General features: G+C 34.9%; 4 protein-coding genes across 14 annotated transcripts in view; 2 read left to right on the top strand and 2 right to left on the bottom strand.

Annotated features, from left to right (window-relative positions):
- The first annotated feature begins 3892 nt into the window (after positions 1–3892).
- On the top strand, positions 3893–5403 carry LOC149896249 (uncharacterized). The gene is made up of 2 exons (XM_090118311.1): positions 3893–4151; positions 5236–5403. The coding sequence occupies exons 1-2, from the start codon at positions 4053–4055 to the stop codon at positions 5347–5349; spliced, it is 213 nt and encodes a 70-aa protein (XP_089974437.1). The 5' UTR covers positions 3893–4052; the 3' UTR covers positions 5350–5403.
- A 366-nt stretch (positions 5404–5769) lies between these two features.
- Positions 5770–7194, top strand: LOC149896250 (ribosome assembly protein METTL17, mitochondrial). Its single transcript, XM_090118085.1, has one exon. The coding sequence runs from the start codon at positions 5824–5826 to the stop codon at positions 7150–7152; it is 1329 nt and encodes a 442-aa protein (XP_089974211.1). The 5' UTR covers positions 5770–5823; the 3' UTR covers positions 7153–7194.
- Positions 7195–7518: 324 nt separating this feature from the next.
- Tapdelta (Translocon-associated protein delta) lies at positions 7519–9594 on the bottom strand. Its single transcript, XM_090118027.1, has 3 exons — positions 9251–9594; positions 8063–8219; positions 7519–7659 (listed from the first exon to the last, which is right to left on the bottom strand). The coding sequence occupies exons 1-3, from the start codon at positions 9497–9499 to the stop codon at positions 7559–7561; spliced, it is 507 nt and encodes a 168-aa protein (XP_089974153.1). The 5' UTR covers positions 9500–9594; the 3' UTR covers positions 7519–7558.
- A 1278-nt stretch (positions 9595–10872) lies between these two features.
- LOC149896252 (LIM domain-binding protein 2-like) overlaps positions 10873–13386 on the bottom strand; it is a 54509-nt gene continuing 51995 nt past the window's right edge. For all 11 annotated transcript variants that reach the window (XM_090117843.1, XM_090117844.1, XM_090117851.1 and 8 more), the window contains exons 7-9: positions 12987–13110; positions 12211–12329; positions 10873–11097 (exon numbers count right to left, since the gene is read on the bottom strand). In XM_090117843.1, the coding sequence (XP_089973969.1) occupies positions 10933–11097; positions 12211–12329; positions 12987–13110 (408 nt within the window). In that variant the 3' untranslated portion in view covers positions 10873–10932. The remainder of the gene's footprint in view (positions 11098–12210; positions 12330–12986; positions 13111–13386) is intronic.

Genomic DNA, 13386 nt, shown 5'->3' on the forward strand with positions numbered 1-13386 from the left:
TGTCGAGTGTAACGAAATGCAGAATAAAATAAATCACTTATAGGTATCAAAGATTGTACGCTTTAATTCCAAATTTTTAACATTTAGACAGTGATAATTATTGAGAAATACGAGAAATACATTAGTACAGATAATATAATATATTACTATATGGGCCAATGAGATTACGTCACTGCTTAGTCACTTATAATCTATCGAATATAACACTATGCACCTTTACTAGATTAATTATGTTTACATTTCCATAAATGTATCAAGGTGTCGAGTTTCTTGTTAGTTTTTAGCTCAGTCTAAAGACAGATAATTACAAGACAAAGATTCATAATAAAAAATATATTATATTATTATATAGACTCTTCAAAAGGTATTGTAAACATTAAACATATGATAACGTAAGATAAGGTCTTTAAGTGTTCTTTAAAATCTTTTTATTACAGAAAACTCGATATTACAATATTAAAAATTGTGACAAATAGAAAAATTATTATTTGTGATATATTTTGTACTAATCTTCAAAATAAAACCTTCTGTTTAATTTAATAAATTATTTTGTCTCTTTAAAACTTTAGTCACCGAGAGTACAAGACAAAGAGCTAAGATTATTTTTAGCCGCGTAGAATGTGTGCGAATAAAACAGCTTTTATAAATAGGTATTATAATTTTAGTAATTTACCTTTTTTGGAAGCCCAGTAAGGGTGCAACTATTTTTATTATAAATAAAAAATAAATAAAAATAAATAATTATTGTATGCATCATTTTATATTATGACAGTAGAGACTTTGGTGACCTTCCCGATGGTACATAAGCTTTTCAGTGAACATAACCACATAATATTTATTTATGCTTTACGGTATATCGTAACGGATATTTATTTAATCGTTCTATTTGTTCCTACTACAGGGACACAAATATCTTATTAGTGTTCAAGCCAAATTATGAAAAATTATTATTTTATAAACCTTGTCTTTGAAAATTGAAACATTTCAAAATAATACGAAAAATTAGGTTTTCACAGTTAGTCAAAAAGGGGAAAACTTAAAACACTGTAGAAACTGCATGGTCATACATAAGCAAGCCCTTTTTGTGATAACGAATTTATGAATGTGTCATGTGAAACATTGACCTTATTTATGTGTGTAGAGACGGTAGAGACAATGAATAGTAATTAAATGAACACTTTTTATACACATTAATTAATTATTATAATACTCATTATTTATCACTACATAGTATAAAACAAAGTCGCTTTCCCTGTCCCTATGTCCCTATGTCCCTTTGTACGCTTAAATCTTTGAAACTACGCAACGGATTTTGATGCGGTTTTTTTTAATAGATAGAGTGATTCAAGAGGAAGGTTTATATGTATAATAACATCCATTAAATAGTGGAGAAGTACTGTTATTTTTGAGGTTTCTAATGTGATGTCGTAAATTTTTACATTTTTTCCGCTTACATTGCAAACGCAGGCTACGAGTTTTATCAAAATAATGTACTATGTATTATACACATTGAAAAGGTCTACAGAAAAGTCCGCGATGGTATATGTCTATCTCTTATGGATAACCCACAATAACTTTTTTTTGTCATTTACTTTTTACGACAAATAATGGCTAATTTTCGATGCGATTTTAACCAATACAGCATTAATCCTTAACACGTTCGCTGCGAAACAGGGCTTGAAACACCCTGTCCGTGTCTCGTCGTTATAGCGGTAGGAAAAAACTTAAACTTCTCTGTCGTGCGGGAGGCATAACTTCCATCTGGTTCAGTGTAGGAAAGTGATATCTATATATCTGAGATGTGCTATTGATTCCTAGTTCAATGGTATACCGACCTTAATACCGGGTTTCTTAGACCTCGTGCCGCACTGAACAAATAAAAATTCTAACACAGTGTGGAACGAGGTTGCGAACACCTCGTACCACCGCGCACCTCGTACCGCACCTTAAGCTAGCTTCACGCGGTTAGTGTTGTGCAACGCATTCGAGACTATTTGTGGAACAACTTATTGAAGCTTTTACAAAGAAGGACCTGAATGTGGATACAGGTAATTTTCAAACATCCTAACTACTCGTTATAATAAATATCGTTAATAGAAAGGTGAATGTGACATGTTGAGTAACTTTCTTCAAATAGGTTGATAATCATGATTACTATTAGTGTGTTTGTTCATTGAATCAACTAGCGGCAAATCCAAAACACCCGGCAATTGGTGTATGGCTCATCAAAATTTAACTCTTGCCTAAGTCAACAAGCCAACAAACAAGGCACATCATCTCTTAAAGGGATCAAAGAAGAGGAGATGTGTAGGATGTTACGAAAAACTCCGCACCTTCTTAACAAGTCGTGAGGCCGACAAAAAAGTAAAGGAAATTCTCACAGAATGCACTGGTTGCAAACAATATTCTGGTTTGGCCTGTTTTAATAAAATAAAAAATGTTGTGTGGTTTTATGAAACCACGGTAAAAGTGAAACTGTTCGAACGGTTCCGAACACTGCTTTGTGTAGCGCATGTCGCGTGTCGGTCGGCTGCCGAGTAGGTATACCTACTCGGCGGCGATACACGCGACATGCGCTACACAGACCAAACAGTTTGAGACGATGTAATAAAAGTTTCACTTTAAAAACATCCATAAGTTTGATAAATAAATACAATTAAATAAAATCGATATTTCTTTTCCCATCACTAAATTATATGAAAAACTGCTATTGTTCAGTGCGGTATGGGGTACATCAGACCCCACATTTTATTTTACCCATAGAATCTAAACTAACTAATCTAACCACGGGCGGCGGTAGATTTAGGTTAATGAACTCATTGTTAATAATAATCACGAAAAAAGCCGCACACTTTGTCTTATTTGGCGCCAAAAAAAGGATTTTGGTCTCCTACGGGCGGTGGGGTTTAATATGCCTCGTGGCGCCACAATCTCTGGTATAGGACGAGGTTTAAAACGACCCGTAACGCAGTAATGGAAAGTACAAATATATCTGTGCCGCAGCGAACGTGTTAACCAATTAAATACCTTGAATACATTGTTCATTTAATATAGATCTATATGGCCCTTTACACCGTATGATTTAAGTGAATATTTTCGAAGATATTACAGATTTAAAAATTGCGGGACGTAGCGTTTGTGGCGGTACCGGCCGGCCGCGCCGCCCGGCTATCGGGCGAGTCGAGCGGGCCGCTATGTTTTTAATTTTATATAGGTACAACGTTCACAGTTTTTCTGTAGTGTATTTTGTATCAGCATTGCACCCGTGCGAAGCCGGGGCGGGTCGCTAGTTAATTATAATACGAAATTACTGTGTATAAAAAGGGATATATGTTTCAGATGGCGCTGCCGCGGCCGTCGCAGTAGTGTTTAAAAAATGCGCCATATGTTCCGGGAATTTCAACATTTACCAAAAAAAAATAGGTAAACGAGAAGTAGTGAGATATCAACGTCGCCTCCTTGAACCCACCGACCATGCTGCAGCCTGCAAACGGCTAAGCTTTCTCAGTGGTGTAGACGTTTCTTGGCGATATGATATGTTCCTCTTCCTTTTCTTTACAATGTTTAAGGATTGTACTGATTTAAATCGTAATAGCTTTCCGCGGCCGGTGCGACAACTTTCCAACTGGCGTGGTCAAACAGATTCAAAATTCTAATAGATATGAGATGTTTCATCGTGGTAAAAACTAAAAAGTAATCTAGGTAAATCTAAGAGGTAAATCCTTCTCTAGCCACTATAATCAGCAGCAGAAATCATACCATATAATCGCACCGTCGCTACGTTGAAGAAGTTATGGATAAGCATCAAAAATGACGGCCAATTAACCTTTCAGGTACCCTCCACTATCGTGATTGCCTCAACTCGCCTAACTTTGGCGATTGTGAAGAGGGTCCATTAAGTGGCTGTATGTTGCCATTACAAAAATAAATAAAAAATAAAATGTCACATGTCAGATGTCAAATAAAAAAAAATTGTTGCCGAACAGTTGTAAGGTTATGTTTTGTAAATAAAGAGGAAATTGAATTAAATTACTACTTCTAAGAAATTTATAATGACGATAAAACCACGCGAAAAGATCGATAATGAAGATGACCCCGTGGAAACCATGTTGAAGAAGGCTGGTTGTCTAGATTTACATTATAAAGTTCAGGTAAATTATTATTTAGTTTTCCTTTAACAATAATTGTGAAATGAAGTCAATTTATAAGTGAAGGCTCTTATTATGACCAATTAATTATATCCTAATTCATTAACTCTTTAGTTATTGGTATAGTACATTTCTTTCGGTTAATATAGAATAATCAACATTGTTGTCGCGAAAGAATTCCAACCAATACCCGCGGCCCCATCATTAAAGCGGCTCGACGGAACACAGTGGGGTTTAAGTCGGTAAGAATCCGACATAACCCACGGCTCCTTCCCCGGGAGCCATGGGTATCTTTGGAAGATTTCCCCACTTTAAAAAAAAGGATATAAAATTGTTTGAACATACGAAATGTTAACATAAAGGATGATTTAGCCCTTCTTTTCATTTACTGGACAAATATCATTTATTTTGAATATGGTTATTTATTATTAATTTAATTTCCTAATAAGTTAAAAAAGTGATTTAGATGTAAAGGTGTTGTAACTGATAAAGTGTTGGAATACTCAACTGGTACATATGATATTACAATCTTTAGTATTCTAATTTCTGAGTAAATATTTCAATAGAATTCAGTTTGTGTGCTGCTGCTGGCATAAACTTAATCATAATATGGATTTCTGATAAATAAAAACAAACAACCAACCATAAAATCAAGCAAGATTTCAGTAATATAATTTGTCATGAAGTATGAAAACTAAATTCTGTTTTCTTTTCATGCTTCCATCACTTAACTATTTAATTTACCTATAGGTGTAAAGAAAATAAAATAAATCAATCTTTACTATTAGTATAGAGCTGAAGAGTTTGTTTGTTTGAATGTGCTAATCTCAGGAACTACTGCCCCCCTAGTCAAGTGGCTTTCCGTGTAGTCAAGTGGCTTTAGATAAACGTATCTACAGCTTACGTCAATCTCATACATTCGTAGTCTATTCTATTGAACGCTACGCTAACAGAAAGCCACTTGACTAGGGGGGCTGGTCCGATTTGAAAAATTCTTTCAGTGCCCATTTATCGAGGAAGGCTATAGTCTATATTATATAAACCGCAGGGCACCGCTAGTTTTTTATATGTATGTTTTTGTTTACAGGAGTGTATAGCAACTACCAAAGACTGGAGGCAATGTCAGACAGAAGTTAATGATTTTAGAGATTGTATAACAAAACACAAACAAGAAGAAATGCAGGCGAAACTAGGGAAATAAGTTTATTTGTTATTTATTTATAGTGATATTTGTTTAGTAAATGGTTTAGTTAAATGCAGTAGTTTTATTTCATAATAGTTGTAAACTGAATTAATGTTTCTAAGTATACTTACATTAAAGGTAAAGAATATCTTTATTTTACAACCCAGCTAAAATTGTTTAAAAGGTTAATTATATACATTCAATTTTCCATTATTTTGGTAATAATTACTAATTAGTAATAAAAAGTATAAATATAATAAATTTATGTCATAAAAAAGGAAAAGATCGAAATTATAGTAACAAATACTGAAAAGGATTATAAAATTGTTTTGTCTTCCTAAAAGATTTTTATCTATGTGATATCTATGAGCCTTTATTTATCTAGAATTTAAAAAAATATTCTGTCAAATCCCAGCTGACATTTGCTGGTATTTAATTTCCAAACGTCAAATCCAGTATTTTGAGGTTATGAATAAGTAAACAATAATAAAAATGTTAAGAAGATTAAGATATTCGCAGTTATCCGCGTTTTACGCTAATTATGCAACAAAAGTAGAAATTGATGCAAATATCAGAGATGGTTTTGAATCAAAACAATATAAGCCGCGAAACCACCCTGGAAGAACGAAAGTCAAAGTGGCCACAATACCTCCTGTAATTCAAAAAGCAATTAAAATTGTTTTAGACGATAATGGTGCCAAAATGTATCTAGAAGAAAGCGAAAAATTAGCCAATTACTTAAACTCGCGTCATCTACCACCGGAAGACGGAGAAATTCAAGAAAAAACTGCAAAAATCTACAATAGTGTTTCTGAAAATTATTACTCCAAACTGAACCTAGACAACCAAGAGTTGTCTGAAGACGAAAAGTACAAACACGACAAACACATTCAAAGCAAAGTGTTCAATATATTGAAGAAAAACGTGTATTCTTGGGGTAATATTTCATACGACAAGCCTACATGCTTACAGTATTTATTAGCCAGAGCCGCGCCTGAATATGCTGTCCTATTAAGAGTTCTTGATGAAATAAAACGCAAACTACCAGACTATAAGCCTAGAAGCTTCTTCGACTTCGGCTCCGGCGTAGGTACAGGTACCTGGGCCTTAAACACCGTATGGCCGGGCGATGTCTTCGAATATTTCACCGTCGACACTTCAATACATATGAACGACCTAGCCAGATTGTTACTTTGTCATGGCAAAGATAATGTAGAAATGCCGTACAAAGCTTACTTTCAACGACAGTTCCTTCCCGCGTCATCAGATATTAAGTACAATATAGTATTATCAGCATTCTCATTCTTTGAACTGCCAAGTATGAAAAGCCGATTAGAAACTATACAAAAGCTGTGGAATAAAACGGAAGACTTTCTCATTTTAATTGAACAAGGGACGAACGCTGGGTTCCGAGTAGTCAATGAAGCTAGAGAATTTGTTCTAAGCATAACGGATGAACAAAACAAGGGACACGTTTTTGCTCCCTGTCCAAACGACGAAATCTGTCCGCGGTTCCTCGAACAAAAGACTCCGTGCAATTTTCTGATGAAATACGAAACATTGGGTTATCCGACGAAAGTTGAATTGTTCGGAGAACTATTTAGTTACGTAATTTTAAGGAAAGGTGAACGGCCAGCTAACGATCCCCAATGGCCAAGAATTGTTAGGGCTCCTTTAGTACGATCTGGACACACTATTTGTAGATTATGTACGAAAGAAGGAGAATTGAAGGAAATTATATTTTCGAAGAGTAAATTTGATCAAACTACGTACAGATGTGCTAGATCTAGTAATTGGGGGGATGAGTTGCCTGTTAAATAAATTGTAAATCAATGATTTGGTCTTTTATTTATTAATTTTTAAATCCAGTTTTAATTTAGTAATAATTTTTTATTATTTACAATGTGTACAAAATCGAAAAGATTATAGCTGATGTTTGAATCTCACTTCATTATCACTTTTTTGTAGTTACTTAAGAGAAATAGAAATGAAATAATTTTTATATGCAATTTACACTGGTTTGGAATTATTGTTGTATATTGATACTTATTAGTTATTACTCTACTGATTTAGAAAATGTTTTCACACAATATTTTTTCGTTTTTGGTTTAACCCAGATTAATCTAACAATCAGAAAAATATCAAACACTTTCAAATAAACACACATGGCGTAAAAAAAACAACGAATACATAAATTAGAAATTTATTATCTACAAATAATTAACAATTACGCTAAAATGTTTCCCTTGTTACGGAGTGCTGTGTATGCTACGACAACGGAGAGCACTGTAGCAAGGACTTCGGAGTTCACCCAGGGACCAGAGTAACCTGAAATAACAGAACAATTTTTAAATAACATTGTTTAGATAAATTATAAAAGGTTAGATAATAGAATGGATAGTCATGAGATTTTTACTCTTTGACTTGAAAATGCTTTTCAAAAGAATTGTCCATAATTGATAACGAAGTACAATTTTACTAGGCCTTTTTACTTAGACTACACATTTGAAGCCGGGGGCGGAAAGCTAGTAAACTTTTTATATATTAAATTTTTTAAAACTTTTTTTTTTATTCAAGTCTGTTCAGGCATTATACCGCATGATGTTCAGCGCATATGCGGTTAGCATGCCTGATCAGAGAGGCATAGCCTATTCACTCTTTTCTTAATTAAATCCAAATTGTACTCATTAGGAATTTAAGTACAAATACCCTTGCTAGAATCTATACTCACTTCCCGGATGGTTCAACTGTATAGCCAACAGAGGAGCGACGCTAGCGGCGGGGTCGCTGCGTCTCGCGCGACGGAGGGACGCGAAGCCTTCCTCGTCCATTATGTGGATCTCGTGGACTCCCGCACGAGCCTTGGAGGGCTCTTCTGTCCACGATACCTGGAAAATGCAATTGATATATGAAAATTGTATTGTTTATACTATGGTTTCGTTAATCTTATGTTTTCTATATGGAAATTACTAGCTTAACAATTACAATACATGCATTGCGTGTTTGGGACATGGGACTTATAGAAAGTAAAAGCGAAGTTGTTGTCCAATTCTATTAATTCAGTTAAAAATCCGAAAATTTTATAAAATAGGTAAGAATTTTTTTTTAATTCTAAATAATATAAATACAAGCATTATGATATAACTATAAGCATATAGCATACGCTATATATATTAACCATATGCTATAAGCTATGGTTGCCTGGAAGAGATTGCTTTCAAGCAATAAGGCCGTCTATTGTACACTTTTCAATTTTATGTATTCATTTATTCTATAAAATAATAGTGTCATAAATAAATAAAAATAAATACATTACATTTTATTACGAGAAAGTGTAATAGCCAGAAATCTATTTCTATAATAAGTTAAAGTTGTTATTTATATTATAAACAGTCAACTGAATATACAATAGTTATTCTATTCATACTTTAAATATATTTTTGTAACATTGATGAATTATTTAAAATTCTGTTTATTAAACAACTTGATAAGATAAAAATATCAAAATATACAAGATATGGACATTTTTACAAGATCAAGAGATCAATTAGTAACTTACAATGTTAAATATATACTTTATATTTGCTTAAAACAAAGCAATGAATTAAAGCAGCAAGGGCTACAAATATTATTGAGCAAAATAGTACATAAATAACGATTTTTTCATGAGATACAGCAAAACCTATTTCAGTTTTTGATTTTCATTTTTTACGAATTCAAGTGACTGTGTTAAACTAACGAATTGTGATAGGTTTGTTTAATAATTAATGACATAATAATAACTTTCTAATACATATCTTAGATACATTATTTTTGCTATGAGTGATTTAAGAAATATATAAGTCGAAAGACGGTAACTAGAAAATTGTTAACTTTCTATTCTGCACTTGCGATTCAATTAGACAAAATTTTGACTAACCTGATACTTGTTATCGCCGATACGAGCAGCAGTCAAAGATTTTCCATCAACTTCGGCGTATAAAGCATAGTTTTCTGGCAGGGGATTATCACATTTCAGCGTAAATTCTGTGATATAAGCTATTTGTGTTACCACCGTCGCATCCAAACTTGTGAAAGAAGCGGCTTCTACTTGGGGATTTTGGCAGCTTTGCGCTAAAGTTGAGCTGGCGGCAATAGCCAGAATTGTGAACAAATATTTTGTGACCATTTTGCAGTCTTTTGAGTTAATTTTCTAATAAAAATTCGATTAAAACTAGAACAGTGCTTGTACTGCCCTCCACGTAGCGTAATGAAATGTGCGGTGCGTTCTAATTGTGGTAAACAGTAAACTTCAAAAGTGAAGGGCATCAAGTTTCAATTATTTATATTAATTGAAAAATTATTTTATTTTAGACGATAAGCCTAGAACTATCTATAAACTACTCTAGTTAATCAGTTTAGTTACTAAAATATTTTTTAAACGTTCTTGCTAAGAAGAAACTTTTATGCATCATGGTTTTAAGATGTCGTGTTGGAACACACTTTGTAACATCAGCGATGACGTGTGGACAAATGTCAGATGATGAAGTAATACGGTCGCGTTCAAACTTTTCTTAGATTGTATGTTGACAAAATTTTAATGTTAAAATAAATTAATGCAGTTTATATAATTTTCTAAATATATTCGGATGAATAAAAAAGTAGCTCTCAGGTGTACCTACGCTATAATTGGCGCGCTACGCACCAGTATTTTTACTATTAATAAAACCGATATACTTACACAAGAAAGCCGCGAGTTGCTAGTAGGTAGTTTTCATTCATTTGATTATCTGAATGCATACAGGGTGAATTTTTACAGATTTTTGTTGGTTCGATGCCCGGGTATGGCAAGCGAATTTATAGAAATCATAGAATGCAGTTTTCTTTCTTTTATATGGGCTATCTAAAATCGGACCAGTTCCAGAGATTAGCGCGTTCAAACAAACAAACCAACTCTTCAGCTTTATAATATTAGTATAGATTAACACACTTATATTAGCTTCACCTGTATGTTTATTAATTATTTATTTATTTATATCGTGTCTTGGCGGAGGAGGTGGGGGGCGGGTTGGTCCACTCCACTCCGTCCCCCTCGTATTGTGTGTGATACGTCTCATTATCACATTTTTACTAGTTTTGAAGTGTTTTTAGTATGTACACACCATTTAATCATTGAAAAATGACAAAAAACCTGGATTTTTTCATTTTTGGGATAAAAAAACGCAATAAAACACTTGTGTATCCGTAAAGGCCTATATTTATTTATTTATATCGACATATCCGAGGGCTGGGTGTCAGTGGATGCCGGGGGAGGCGGGGAGCGGGTTGCTCCACTCCACCCCGTCCCCCTCGTATTGTGTGTTATACGTCTTATTGTAGTTTGAAGTATTTTTACTATGTACACACCATTTTATCAATGAAAAATGACAAAAAATCGTATTATTTTCACATTTTAACTCCTTTTTAAGTGTTTTTGTTATGTACACACCATTTTATCATTGAAAAATGACAAAAAATCTGGATTTTTTTTCATTTTTTGGGACAAAAACCACAATAAAACACTTGTGTATCCGTAAAGGCCTATATTTATTTATTTATATCGACATATCCGAGGGCTGGGTGTCAGTGGTTGCCGGGGGGTGTCTTGGCGGGGGAGGCGGGGGGTGGGTTGCTCCACTCGACCCCGTCCCCCTCGTATTGTGTGTTCTCGAGTCTGGTTATCAGCCGTTCGTCTTCGTCGCCGAACTCACCCCCCATGAGGGAGGGTTCGCCGACCACCATTACGTCCTGGAACAATATGTTTGATTATTGTACATGTTTATTGGTATTTTCTGATTTCTCATGATCCATTTTACGAAGTGAGTTTTATAAATTGAGAAACTAAAGACTAACGGCACGGGAGATATGACTGTTTCCCCGTGACTACGTTCGCTGTAAAGTATTCGAAACGAAATATATTTAGTTTTATATCATTCAAATGCTTTATAAATAAGAAATTTTGAAAAATTAAAAAAAAAATCTATCACGAGGCAGGATTCCAACCCGCGACTTTCACACCCGTGATGCACTGCCAGAGCAATCGAATTTATTCTTCTCTTATGAGACGGTTGTTTAATCATCACATTTGATAGTGTGGGGTGTCCCTTAGACACATAAAAACCAAGGATTACAAGAAATTCGATTGCGCTGAGACGAGATTACGGGTGGCCGAGAGGCCTATCTTTCAGTTTAGCACACAAAAAAATCAAGCATTTACCGCAATAATTCACGTGACCATAAATAAAAATCTCATCGTACTCAGCGATAGGTGCAAAATTAAAAAAAAAGTCATATCTCCAAAATACGAAAAATTGCATTGCATACATGGGGGTGATTCGGATAGCCCTCTAGGTCCTCTACCTCCCAGCTTCAGTATATCACTACTTTTTGGGACACCCTGTATAAAATACGCTACTTGTATTATTTCTTACTACACACCTGCGAGGCTAAACTTAAGATGGGTCCGGGTGACCTGAGGTCTGCATTATGTATGTTTTTTGCTATGTGTCTATATTATGAGTGTGTGTGTGTGTGTCCTGATATAATTCTGTGTAATGTGCGTACCATGATAAAGATACCATAATATAATACTCTACTAGAAATAAAATTTCTTGTTCTCTCTAAACATATTTTTGACGTGACAACGTCTTATAATTCGAATGAGCCAGCTGCACGCACGAAAAAACATGACTCATGCGGCGTTACCTCGCTCTGAGGCGTTCCATAGGCTTGAAGTGCAAGCGAGTGCGCGGAACGAGCGACAAAGAAGCACAATCGGACGTTGTCACGTTCAACTATCGTCAGTAAACCGACTTTACAGACAGCCAATTTTTTTTACTCTTTTATCCCTAAACTACGCACCTGTGAGGCTAAACTGAAGTTGGGTCCGGGCGATCTCTTCTTGGCGGGCGCGGGCGGAGCGGCGTTCGCGCCCGCGCTGCCCTTGCGCTTGCGTCGTTTGCTCGCCGGCCGCTGGGATTCTGTTTATATTATATTATATGATGAATATGTAATTAAATAATAATTTGTGTACATTGTAATAGAAGCCCACGATGTTAAATGTGGATTTAATCGAGCCTCACGGGAACCCATTAGAATTGGTATAGTAGACGATAACAAGAAAAAAAGGTCCTATAATGTTTCCACTTTTAGCGTTGGGAATACGATTTTTAATTTATAAAAATTTGAAAAATAAAAAAGTGGCATAGAAACATCAGTTCGTTAGATATTGATATTTTGCATGCCCTTGGACGTCGCGTCGCGTCCATGATTTAAGTGGTGATTTCGTTCCGCTATGAAGAATGGATCAAAAATTAAAGTAATATTACTCGAGCATGTCAGATTTAGATATGGGGATTTAGGTTAGGGTGTTAATTACAATATAATAAGTTCCAATTTCGCTAATCTGACAATTTGAGCGCAACCTTAGGAAATGTGGAATTTTTTAATGTTCCGGTGGGCCCTCTGAGTACACCCACCCACCAATATTAACTGCTCATAACATATTTTTAACATTTACCACCGATTCGGAGAGCAGTATCTATGGAGAAGAATCGGCAAGAAACTCCATAGTTGCTATTTATTTTTTAATCCAAAAAAAAAAAAAAATTGCGAAGTTATTATAAATAATAACTCACCAGGCGGCGCCACCATCCTCTGCCACTTTTGGAAGAGCGTCGTCTTGAGACAATCTCTTGGGGATAACGCATACGCCTTGTGCCGAGACATTAGTTCCTGCATCGGCTCCAGGATAACGCATAACTGAAACATTTTAAAAGGAAATTAATTCAACGAATAAAAACAAGTATAGTATAGATATCAGTCATATTATGACCTCTTATTTCTTACGCCGTGAATTGAACTGACTGGCAAATTCTGACTGACCGGTTGGCTTGGTGGCCCTGCCTTCCAAGCTAGAGGTTGTGGGTTCGATTCCCACCCGGGCAAATATTTGTGTGATGAACATAGATGATTGCTCTGTGTCTGGGTGTTACATAATATCTATATAAGTACATATTTATTTAAAATTATATAATA

This window comes from Colias eurytheme, chromosome 29 (genome assembly GCF_061535395.1).
Source record: "Colias eurytheme isolate Ceu_HAF_F1 chromosome 29, ilColEury1 Martin Lab GWU primary, whole genome shotgun sequence".
Taxonomy (NCBI): domain Eukaryota; kingdom Metazoa; phylum Arthropoda; class Insecta; order Lepidoptera; family Pieridae; genus Colias; species Colias eurytheme.

Excerpts from the sequence above, each read along its gene's own strand:
- LOC149896249 (XM_090118311.1), top strand. The coding sequence starts at position 4,053 with ATGACGATAAAACCACGCGAAAAGATCGATAATGAAGATGACCCCGTG. Across the intron at positions 4,152-5,235 it reads ATTTACATTATAAAGTTCAG|GAGTGTATAGCAACTACCAA; the intron begins GTAAATTATTAT and ends TTTTGTTTACAG.
- LOC149896250 (XM_090118085.1), top strand. The coding sequence starts at position 5,824 with ATGTTAAGAAGATTAAGATATTCGCAGTTATCCGCGTTTTACGCTAAT.
- Tapdelta (XM_090118027.1), bottom strand. The coding sequence starts at position 9,499 with ATGGTCACAAAATATTTGTTCACAATTCTGGCTATTGCCGCCAGCTCA. Across the intron at positions 8,220-9,250 it reads TCGGCGATAACAAGTATCAG|GTATCGTGGACAGAAGAGCC; the intron begins GTTAGTCAAAAT and ends TGCATTTTCCAG. Across the intron at positions 7,660-8,062 it reads ACAGTTGAACCATCCGGGAA|GTTACTCTGGTCCCTGGGTG; the intron begins GTGAGTATAGAT and ends CTGTTATTTCAG.